We start from the raw sequence: 11,365 nt of genomic DNA, 5'->3' as shown, positions 1-11,365 counted from the left end.
AGCCATCTCCCATTCTGTGGTGCCCAGGGCTGGTCAGGAACTGTGGGGTGCTCTCCTGGGCTCCTGGGCTCCTGGGGATGGGCCAGCTGGAAGCAGGAAGCCCTGGGAAAACAGGGACAGAGTGGCCACTCAGCCCAAGGCTGTGAGCCAGTTGTGGTAACCTGAGGAAATCCTGGGTGCATAGGGCTGTGCTCAGGGTAACTCAATCCATGAAGTGATGGGGTTGCCATGGCTAGGGATGGGTACGGTTTCAGGGTGGGACAATGGCCTGGATCACTCTACAAAGCCTCGCACTAGTCCTCACTCTCCAAGTCACAGAACCATGGATGCATCAGGGTGAGGAAGCCTCTTTGAATCCCCACACATCCCCAGACCCACTGCCACGAGTCTCAGGCTGAGGTACCACAGCTGGATTTCTGGCCAGAGGCCCTGACAAGAAGGTAGCCTTCCCCCCTCACCTCATCTAGGGCCTCCCCACCCCAAAGGGGCTGCCACCTGTCTTCCCCCAAAAGAAGTCCGGAAGGTTAGAGGACCCTCTATACCTTCTGACAGGAGAGTGGGCCTTGGGGTCAGGCCCCTCAGGCACAGGGACAATGACAGCACGTCTGTCAGCTCTGGTAGTAACCCCCACCTTCAGGTGGACAGGCAGGCTCCCCGCTCACTAGCACAGAGTTCCGGGACACACCTGCCCTTCAGGGAGAGGAGAGAGGGGCGAGCTGCCAAGAATACTGTGCAGACCCAAGGGGGCTTCTGGGATGCAGTAAGGTGTCCCGGCCCTAGGCTTGAGTTCTGCCTCTGCCCTGGTGACACTGAGCATGTCTGGAGGTGCCTCCTGTGCCCTACGTCCGAGTGCAGGTGAGGCCTGAGCAGGGGAAATAGGGAGGGGGCTCCTCCAGTACCAAAAAGCTCCCTGCGAAGCAGCTTGCTGGGCCCACATGGTGGGTGTTGCTTCCCCGGGCACAACTGCTCCTCTGGGGAGCCAGAAACCACAGAGACCTGAGTGGGAGGGTGGCCAGTGGCCGCTCTGGCAGCTGAGGGAGGGTTCCAAATTTCACTGCTGCCAGGAGGACTGGAGCCCAGGTCCCCAGAATGCCTTGCTGTGATTCCTCAAGGGCAACTTCCAGGTCTCCCTCAGACTCCTCCAGCCTGGCTCCCCTTCCCATCTGACAAGCTGAATGACAGTCCCTGGCCCAGCTTCCAGCCCTCTATTCATGCAGTGCCTCTTGCTAGAGGTGTCTCCATCTCCGAGGCTGACTTCACCAGCCCCCAGGAGCCTGCCTACCACTCCCCGAGCAGGAGTCTCCACCCTCAGAGCCTTCCCTCACCTTCTCTCAGGCACTCACCACCCCTCACCTCCTACCCTGCCCACCTGAGCAAGCCACCCGCACCTGTCTGGCCAGGGCTGGGAGAACCAGGCCTGCCCTGCTCACGGGGCTCCTTCCTGCCCTCCTCTTGTCATACACTTGGTTTCCTTCATTCTAAGCTGCTGTGGGTGGTGCTGGGTCAGAAGGATGACAGACACGGAAGGGCCTCAGTTTCCCTGTCTTAAAATAGGGCTACTGGACTAGAGCAGTTCTCCAGAGTATTTAAAAAGACACGTGTGTGTGTCCCAAAGCCCCTCTCAAGAAATATGCGAGGTCTTCCCTTACCATCTACGAGTCTATGAGACCTTCCAGGTGCAGTGATACACATCTATAATCCCCACTACCAGAGAGACTGAGGCAGGAGGACTGCAAGTTCAAGGCCAGCCTAAGCAACCTAGAAAACTTAGTGAGACTCTGTCTTAAGACAAAATTTTAAAAAGGACTGGGGATATAGCTCAATAGTAGTATTCGGCTAGCATGGGTGAGGCTTCTCATTCAATCCCCAGTAACACACACACACACACACACACACACACACACACACACAACCTGTGAGGCCAAATTGTCTCCTCATGGTCCAACCAAATAGCACATCAGACTGCATGCCTGGAAGCAGACATGAAACCCATCGAGCAGAATTAAAGAGATCTGACAAACCTGTAAGCAATACCACTGTGCTTGCTAATTTTTTTATGTTGACAAACAGTTTTCCCCCATTAAAATATGCTATGCTGTAAAGGGTTTATTATGGGGTTTTTTTCATTACTGAGGACTGAACCCAGACCTTCACACTGAGGATTGAATCCAGCCCTTTTCATTTTTTAATTTTGAGACAGGGCCTTTCTGAGTTACTAAGTTGCTCAGGCTGGATTTGAATTTGTGATCCTCCTGTCTCAGCCTCCCAAAGTGCTGAGATCATAGGCTTGTTCCACCATGCCTGGATCCTATTGTGGTTATTTTCAGTAAATTAATAAATAGTTCTTAAATTTCTGTTTTAAATTAGAATAGAGTAAATTCGATAGATATAGTCCACTTAAAAAGTAGCTGTATGGGGTCCTCGATAATTTTTTCCCCTTTCTCTTCCCTCCTTTCTCCCTCCCTCCTCTTCTAATTCCCCTATCCTCATTTTCATTCTGGGTTCTTGTGACCCAAAGGCATGTGAACTTCGAGACTAAATGGCCTCCAGGCCTGTGCTCGGCTATCCTCTGAATCACCCTCTTGGTCCACTGTCGTTCTTGCTGCCTTAGATGGGCTTCATTTGTCTCTTGGGTCTCGATGTGGAGAAGAAAGGGCTCACTGGCCTGAATTCAAGGTTTTGAGGTCCTGCTCCATCCCCTTTTTGAGGACATATACTCCTTAGCTGGGCTCCTCTGGCCTTGAGGACCCAGTGTTGCCCCAAACCCACAGCAAACACCCAGTGTTTACAAAGGTCTTCATCCCCACCCCCACCCCCGTCCTGGCCAGGGTGCTAAGCCTGTTACTAACTGAGCCCTGGCTTCCCAGTGGCTTCAAGTCTATGGAGGCACAGGAGCCTGTACTGCAAACAGTCCTCTCCCAGCCACATGCCACATCAGCACCACCCAGGAGGATGAGCTTCAGGCAGATGAGTCCTGGGCAGAGGTCAGCTGCAGAGTGGTGGCTCCAGGAGGCTGGGCTCCTGGATGATACTCACGTAGATGAGGTGGTCCCGGTAGCGGATGAGCAGGTTTCGCAGGATGCCCGCCTCATTGAGGTCCCCCAGGCGGATCATGTCCTCCACACCATGGATCGAGGTAGGGTGCATGGGTTTGATGTGTGTGGCGTTCTGCGGGGAGATCCAGTGTTCCTGTGGAGGCACAGCCTTAAAGTCAGCTCACTGTCCTGGGCCCAGGCTGTGCTGCGCCTGGGAAGGGGTCAGGAGCAACCCCACTGAGGCCAAGCACCTTCAGTTCTAACAGGCGATCTTCCAGGATGGTACTGCCCACTGCAAGGTGGAAGGTGGACAGGGCAGGGACACTGGGCCCACTTTAAGGTTGTCATTAAGGCGCTCAGACACCTCCCCCCAGTCACTTTAGATAGAGTGTAAAGTGTAATAACTGGAGTCAGACTTGACTTCAAATCCAATGTCCAGTAAACAAATACATAAAAAGTAATTTGGATAATGCCAAGAATAAACAGACAGGCATGGAGAACCACAGAGGGAGCTAATTAGGTAGGATGCTCAGGAGCCACCTTTCTGGGAAGGTGGCACTTGAGCTGAGTTCCAAATAAGGAGAAAGAAACCCCATAAGAAGATGTAGAGAGGGAATGCCAAGCCCAGGAAACAGCAAGAACAGCAACTTGGAAGCTGGAGTAGGCATGGCATGTCAGAAGGAAAGCCCACAGCCACAAGGAGACATTGGCCTAGCGGACACACATCACAGAGCTTGCTGATGACATATGGAGCAAGAGGAGAACTACGTGTCTGTGAGCTGAGGGTGACCAGGTGCAGGTAACCTTCCAGTCCCTCTATTCTCCCCTGCAATATTCCTCCTGGCCACGAGGTGGCAGGCAGGTGCATCGTCCAGCTTGCAAAACCCTGGGTTCCTCCAGCTCTTGGAGCTGTTCTTTGCTGGGGTCTCCAACACCTTCTCCATTCCAGATTCTGCGGAGCAAGAGTCTGACCTGAACTCCAGGCTGTGCCTGCAGCAGGAGTGGAGCCCCACAGCCCTCCTACTACCAAATGCCATGACCCAGGAGCCTGGAAGCAGATAGGAACCGACCATCTGAGGGGCAAGGGGGCCTCTAGGCCACTTCCCAGCTCAAGTGCTCAGACTCGCTGAGCAGAGGTGATGCACTAGTCACCTCCACACCTGTGCCTCCTCCAGCTTTTCTCCAGCACGACCAGCCCAAAGCTAGACACCAGCAAGAATCTGGGCATGAGTCCTTCTGCCGCATCCAGCTGGCACCCAGTCCCACCCTCTCAGCACCAAACGGTGGTAGCTGCACCCCATCCAGACCGCTGTCTCCCACCTGGGTCATCCCCTGCCTCTTGGCCAGGCCAGGGAACCCAGAGGGACAGGATCAGGCTGAGCCAGCCACACAGTTCCATGGTGCTCTGTGGCCAGGAGATTCAGTCCAGGATAGGCCCTCACGCAGCCCTTCCTAAGGCCCGAGGGGCCAGATGGTGAGGTCAACAACCCTCCTGGACTTTCCAGTCCCTTGTGGAACATTCCTCGCTCCAAGACACCCTATTTCTTGATAAAAGCTGATCTGTTTAGAAAATTCCCTCTGCCTGTCCCTGTGCCTGTCTTGACCTAGGCCCAGGCATGGTCAGAGGGGAAGGGCTCCTGGGTACGGTGAATGCCTTCCCCACTGGGCGGCCCCACCCCCAGTGCACGGTTCCTTCCAGGATGGTTCAGCACCCAGGTTAGGAGGCAGCACAGCTGCCACATGCCTGCAGCTCTGTGCAGGTCACTTGGCCTTCTTGAGCCTCCATGACCTCATCTATAAAGTGGGTGGAGGACAATGCCTTCTTCCAGGGGATGCTGGAATCTCTTGTGGATAGCCTTCTCCTGCCAGGTCTGCACAGTGCTGGGGCCAGGATATGCTCAACCAGTGCTGGGGATGAGTCCTCTATCATGTTTGGTTCTATAAAGATGACATATGCTCTAATTCACTCCTCATAATGTTCAGGAATGGAATTACAGACCTCGCTCTATAGTGACAAGTCAGACTCACGGGGTAAAATGACTGACCCAGCTAAGAGGCAGAGCTAGCCACTTCCCCCTCCCAGCTGAGGGCAGCAGCCTCGGACAAGGTCCATAGCATTATGGCTTAGCCCAGGGCAAAGTGTAACCAGGGCAGGAGCCAGGCCAGGCCCTGAAGGAATGCCAGAGACAATGGGAGGGAGAGGAAGAAACAGGGGAATGGGGGAGGGGGCAAAAGGAGAGCAAGAGCAAGAGAGAGAGAGTTTGAGAGACAGAGAAATATAAAGACAGGGAGACAATAAACATGGATAATTCCAGGGACTGAGGACACATTTGAGAAAGAACTGGCTGGGACTGCGATTGGAGAGAAAAGGTGCTGCGTGGAGGAAGGGAAAGAGGGCCCTCTGGCCTGGAGAATGGCTTTGAAGGTGGAACCCAGGGTCCCAGAGAGGACTGGACCCATAACCCTTCACACAGGGCTTGAGTGATAGCGCTCCCTGGATAGACCCCGCCCCCTGAGTTCTGGGGAACCAGATGTGACTTGCCTGGTGCCTGCTTCAAGTTGCTGGGAGTCTGTGGAAGGATGTGGGGTAGAGGACAATGGTCCAGAATGGAAGGGGGGGTAGAGACAGAAAAGGGGCCAGAAACCTCAGAGCCCAGTACCACTGAGGCAACTCCCCAGCCTCTCTAATGTGTCCCCTGCCAGCTATTCATGCCCCGCCCCCTGCAGCCCCCAGTCTTGGGGCCTGGGGGTGCAGCATGGGAAGGGATCTGGTGACACAGAGTTATGGGACACCAGCTGACATGCAACATAACCCAGGTGAAACCTAAGCCTGCAGGCAGAGTCCTTGGTCCCCACCCTGGGGACTCCAGGCAGGTACACAGGTCTGTCTATGCTGCCAGCTGTGCCTTGTGTCCCCTCCTCTGTGACTGCAGCCTCACAGTGGCATCTTAGGGGGTCCTAGAGCTGGAGCCTCAGGAAGATGCTGTAGACCCCTAGTTCCAAAACCCTGGGGACAAAGGCATGGCTAATGGAACCCGAGTCTCACAGTTGCCACTGAGATGCTGACCAGGGAAACCTCATGCATAGAAGCCAGAAGTCCTGGGTTCTGCTCCTAGCACTGTCACTTACTAGCTGTGTAACTAGCCATGTGGGCCCTCTCAGTCCCTCAGTTTCCCCATAGGATAACAGTTTAGCCCACCCTGCCTATCCCAAATACAGTGAAGTTCTAAAGATGGAACTTGTGTCAAAGGGCTTTGCAAACCCTGAGAGGGTGCCCTGGAGGGCCTCGGGATATCAGTGGGACCCCTGTCCACTCCACACCCACCACCCAGCCTAGAGACCCCTGGGCCTCCCCTCCCTGAGTAGAGCCTCCGTTCCAAGTCACTGCACCCTATTTTTCCTCTCCCCTCTCAGACTGGGAGCTGAGACAGGGACTCAGGTGTATCTCTGTCCCCAGTGCCAGGCACAACACTGGGCACTATCCGAAGTTGAATCTCCCTTGGTCCCTCATGTTCCTGCCAAGCTGCAACCACTCTGCACTGCACCTACCTGTCCCCAGTGTCACACAGGTGCACATGCATGCTGTCCACATGCTCAGAGGCTCTAAGCTTCCCCTGTACAGAGCCCCACCTTCCCCGGGGCACAACACTGGCTTCAGAGCTCACCTTCCTTGCACAAAGCCCCATTATCATCACCTATCAAGTTTATACTTCCTGTGTCCCTTTTCTTCTGGGCCCTGAGAGGTCAAGGGCTAACCTGTTAGCTTGATTCCCAGGGCAGTGTCCCAGTGGACAAGGGATTCATCTGATGCCATGACGAGACAGAGCAAGATTGTAGGCATTTACAGACCAACTAACTGTCAGGCTGGCACTAACTTCACTGAGGGGCTTTGCATGTGTGATTTGGGAGCCAAGAGCTCCAAGAGAAAGTTAGGCTTATCTACATCTTAGAAAAGAGGAAACTGAGATTTGGAAGGGAAGGAGACTTGGCCAAGGTTGCACAGCCAATAAGTGGGCGAGATGGGATTTGAATCCAATCTGTCCACCCTCAAGGCAGCCCTGTGCCTGACACGTTTTCTTCAAAGACTGTGCTGAATGGGTCAGGTGCTTGGGGATGTGGAACAGGCAGCCTGGGCAGAGAAGGGGAGACCCCTCTTGCTAGAGAAGTGGGGAAAGCTGCATAGAAGAGGAGGTGTCTGAGAGGCAGAAGTGGGAGCACAGGACTGAGTCCCTCCATCTTTCCATGCAGGTCACTTCCTGGCCCCTGCCCTGGGGCACCGGCAGCCCTGTGCTCCCCAGACATGGGGGCTGGCAGAGGGCATGGCTACTCACATTGCCTTCGTCATCCACCACCTGGATCTGGCCGGAGTCGCAGAGCTTCACCACAGCCCCGATGGGCACGTCAAACTCCTGCCCGGATCGCAGGTCCATCCACACATAGTCCCCCTGTGGGCGAGAGGCCCAGGCATGAGCAGAGGCAGGTACCCTTCCCGGCAGCCCTCTGCCCAACTCCAGTACCACTGGAGGCTCCCCTCTGACATAGAGAAGGAAGGAAAGCTGTGCTTTCAGGGACCTTCTGGTGCCAGACCCTGGGCTGGGACTTCCACGATGTTACCAAGCCCTCTTGTGGAACAACCATTACTCTCCCCATTCTACAGAGGGGCAAGTACAGGCTCAGAGAGAAAATCCAGTCTCACAGCAGGACAGTTCCAACCCAGGCCTGCCTAAAGCCTGGCTTCCTAGGACCTATGCCTGGTGGATTCACTGGGGTTGGGACACAAATACCAAACCACTCAAACCGCTTCCTCTGTCTTCAGGAGATGACACCCCAACTTCCAGGGCAGATTCTCTCATCCTAGTGATGAGTCCCTTCCATACACTGCTGGGCCATGCTGTATCCTATCTTGTGGAGGCAGCCCTGACCTTGGAGGGCAAGTGTCACTTTACGTCCCCTGTATTATGTGGCCTGGAGCCTGGTTCTCACTACACAGAAGGGCTCATGGAAAGCAAATCTAAAACTTAAAGCAGAGAAATGGCCTCAAGACAACCACAGCCAGTGCTAATGTGTTAAACATGTATTAAGGATCCACTGAATACAAGACCTAATTGAGCTAAAGGCTGGAGATGGGTAGTGACTATGGAGTCTACATCCTATCTGAAGGAGACAGAAAATGAACAACTGAGCAGGTCTATTATTAACACAATCCCTTCAGATACTGGTGGGCACTGTGAAGGTGGTAAGGATGCTAACAGTGGAGGATGACAGAGGTGGCCAGCCTCAGACTCGGAGCGGAGACCTGGAGCATAAGAAGCAGCCAGCTGAGGAAAAGGCAGGGGATTATAATCTGCACAGAGGGAGTGGCGTGGGTAAAGACCACGAGGCAGGAAGGAAGAGCAAGAAGGCAGGATCTGATGAGAGTGGGGAGCTCATCCAACTGTCCCTCTTCACACCCGGCTGCTTCGTGGAGAGTGGAGAATGGAGTATTCCCCTTGGGCTCCACAGCCCCCACTCCCAAAGCACAGCGCAACCCCACAGCGGACCCCTGACTGCCCAGAGCCAAGAAGAGAACAGGCCTCAGTGAGAGAGGAGGGGCAGTGAGAGCAGTGTGAATGTGCGCGGAAGTGTGCGGCATGACTGTGTGTGAAAGGATGTGTGTGAGGGGTGCAGCGCCTGTGCAAGGGGCTAACTCAGGAGCCAGGGGCACCGAACCCTGCTCCATGAGAACTCACCACACCCCACAGCCCGCTCCCAGCAAGCTAGATGTCCCCTATAATAAGATGCCCTTGACCTTCACGATGACCCTCATGTGGGGGATTCTGTCCCCACTTTATCTCTTCAAACAGGTCACAGAATGTGTCCAGGGTCACACAGCTGTATTGTGGGAACAGCCAGACCAAAGATCAGGACTGACAGACTCCAAACCCAGTGCTCTTTCCCAACATTCCCTGGGCCCCGTCCTGAGCAAAACAGGAAACACTGATAAGGTCCCTGGGCCTAGGAGGAGTCACTTGCAACCCTGACCCCGACAAGTCCTGGCACAAAGAAAAATTTCTTCCTCACTGAGAAAACAGACTAGCCAAAATGAAACACCTTGTGACCAGGCGCGGTGGTGCAGGCCTGTGATCCTAACTCTGGGAGGCTGATGTAGGAAGAGGACAAGATTGAGCCTAGCCTGCGCAGCTTAGCAACTTAGTGAGACCTTGCCTCAGAACAAACAAAAAAATTTTTAAAGTGCTGGGGTGTAACTCAATGAAAAGGCCCTGAATTCAATCCCTAGCACCACTAAAACAAAACAAAAACAAAAACCTCATGTGAGCAGGAAATAGAGGCTCAGAGAGGCCACTCAGGTGCTCAGAGCCACACAGAAAGCAGAAGTGCCTAGAACTCTTTCAATCTCGGGAAATGGCATGAATGATTTTCATTTTTAAATCCATCCATCCATCTGTCACCAGTAGGACAGTGACAACTATTTCTAGTGCAGGCCAGAGGTTGAGGAAATATTTTCAAATAACAACTAAGGGGCTTCAGGGAGAGTCTGAGGCAAGACAATCTCTGAAGACAAACATTCCTCTGGCCCCAGAGAAAGTTCTGATGTCAGAATGCAGCCAGGAAGTAAGGGTCTTCATTTTACAGGTGAGGAAACTGAGGCCCAAAGAGAAAAAGGAATCTGGCACAGTCACTCATAGAAACAGTGACGGGTAGGCTTGTTGGCACCTGGAAGACAGAGTGAGAACCAACACAGGGTCACTGGTCAGGGGAGCGAAGGGAAGGAGGAAGGAGGCTGTGATGGAGGAGGACACTTCATTGAGGCAGGACGTGGCCACAAGGACAGGGGACCCAGCTCCAGGCCTAATCCCCAGGCTGGCATGACATCCAGCCCCACTGCCCCTGCGGGGACCTCACCTTGAATTGAAGGTCCCATTTGTGGCTTGGCCACATGCCTTGGTGTGGCTTGTGTAACCTGGGACAAGTTCTAGTTTTTCAACTGTCAGGTGAGTGGCTAGAGCAGAGGGGCCCTTAACACCCCACCCCCAGCTTTGCAGGCTCCCAGCCTTAGGGTAGTGATTTCCTAGAACAGGTCCACTTAAGTATTCCCAAGGTTACCCCCAAATCCCAGTGCCCCCGCCACACACATAGGAAAGCCCGCACACAGCCACAGTGAGCCTGTGGTCAAGTGCCTGGGGCTCTGGTCGCAGTTCTGCTACTGAGGCTGTGTGACTTCAGATGAGTCATTCGGTCTCTCCGGGCCTCACTTTTCACCAGCCTTAAAACGGAGAGTCAGCACAGGTGAAGAGGAGAGACTCGCAAATGCAGGCCTCCTCCCAGGCAGCAGACCAGCCTCAGAAGGACATCGACTCTGCACAGGGCTGAGGCCTTTCTGCCTCTTCCCTCCTCTGGGACCTGGCTTGCATTTGGGCACCTGCTTTTGGAAGACACTGAGTCTGTCCCAGTACCCCTACCCTCAGCCCTCACCCTTGTTTATCTTCCTGAGTGCTCAGGGAGAGTGGTTTCATCAGCCCCATTTCACAGGTGGGAGAGGCCAGGCAGTCTCTTGCAGAGGCACCTATGAGCAAGGAAGTGTCTGGCTGCTCACTTTTGGTGACTGAGGGGACCCAGAGTGGTCATGCTTTTCTGGCAGTTAGCTGGCCAGCAAAGGTTGGCTGAGGCCCCTCTGTGCCCAGGGGGCACTCCCTGCTTTCACCTCAGAAAAGGCTGGAAGTCTCTCTTCCTACCCACCCCTGGTTTTCCACAAGCAAAACCTCCCTGCCTAGAGGCGGGTTGGGGAGAGTCACTCCGGGGTGGGAGGCAACATACAGGATCCCAGGCTGCAGACCTTCTGCAGTACCAGGGCCTTGAGACTCTGTGGCCGGCCCCACGCCTGACCGGCGGGGAAACTGAGGCCCAGCTGGCTGGGCGCGCCCTCCCGCTCCCTCTCACCCGCAGGACTGCGAAAGTCTTGAGGGCCTGATTCAGGCTGCGGACGAGCGCCCACTTGCCGGGCTGCAGAGCGCGCTCCTCTCCGGGGTCAGCAGGGCGGCCCGGGGGCTCCATGGCGCGCAGGGCCCGGCCGCTGCGGCGGAGGCGATCGGCCTCCGGCTCCCTAATTCACCTAATCCCGCGCGCTACACCCGCCCGCGCTGGGAACCCTAAACCCCGCCGTCTGCCGCGGGCCCATAGCAACGGCGGCTTAGGTTCCGCCTTCGGGCGGCTGGGGAGGGGGGCGACGAGCAGCTGGGACCCCTCCCGCCTCGCGGACCCTGATGCCCCAACTTAGGGATTCCGGGCAGTTTCCTTGGGGTCACAGCAGCGAACTGAGCCTTGGGGCCCTG

General features: G+C 55.0%; 1 protein-coding gene across 4 annotated transcripts in view; it reads right to left on the bottom strand.

The window, feature by feature from the left end:
• Myo7a (myosin VIIA) overlaps positions 1–11,365 on the bottom strand; it is a 78,501-nt gene that overhangs the window by 58,151 nt on the left and 8,985 nt on the right. For all 4 annotated transcript variants that reach the window (XM_087212000.1, XM_087211997.1, XM_013067417.3 and 1 more), the window contains exons 3-4: positions 7,367–7,480; positions 3,037–3,189 (exon numbers count right to left, since the gene is read on the bottom strand). In XM_087212000.1, the coding sequence (XP_087068126.1) occupies positions 3,037–3,189; positions 7,367–7,480 (267 nt within the window). The remainder of the gene's footprint in view (positions 1–3,036; positions 3,190–7,366; positions 7,481–11,365) is intronic.

The sequence above is a fragment of the Heterocephalus glaber genome, unplaced genomic scaffold (genome assembly GCF_053883595.1).
Source record: "Heterocephalus glaber isolate CG9 unplaced genomic scaffold, H.glaber_assembly_v1.0 deba00001428, whole genome shotgun sequence".
Lineage (NCBI taxonomy): Eukaryota > Metazoa > Chordata > Mammalia > Rodentia > Bathyergidae > Heterocephalus > Heterocephalus glaber.
Note: the sequence above shows the minus strand (reverse complement) of the source record. Positions and strands in the feature narration are given on the sequence as shown.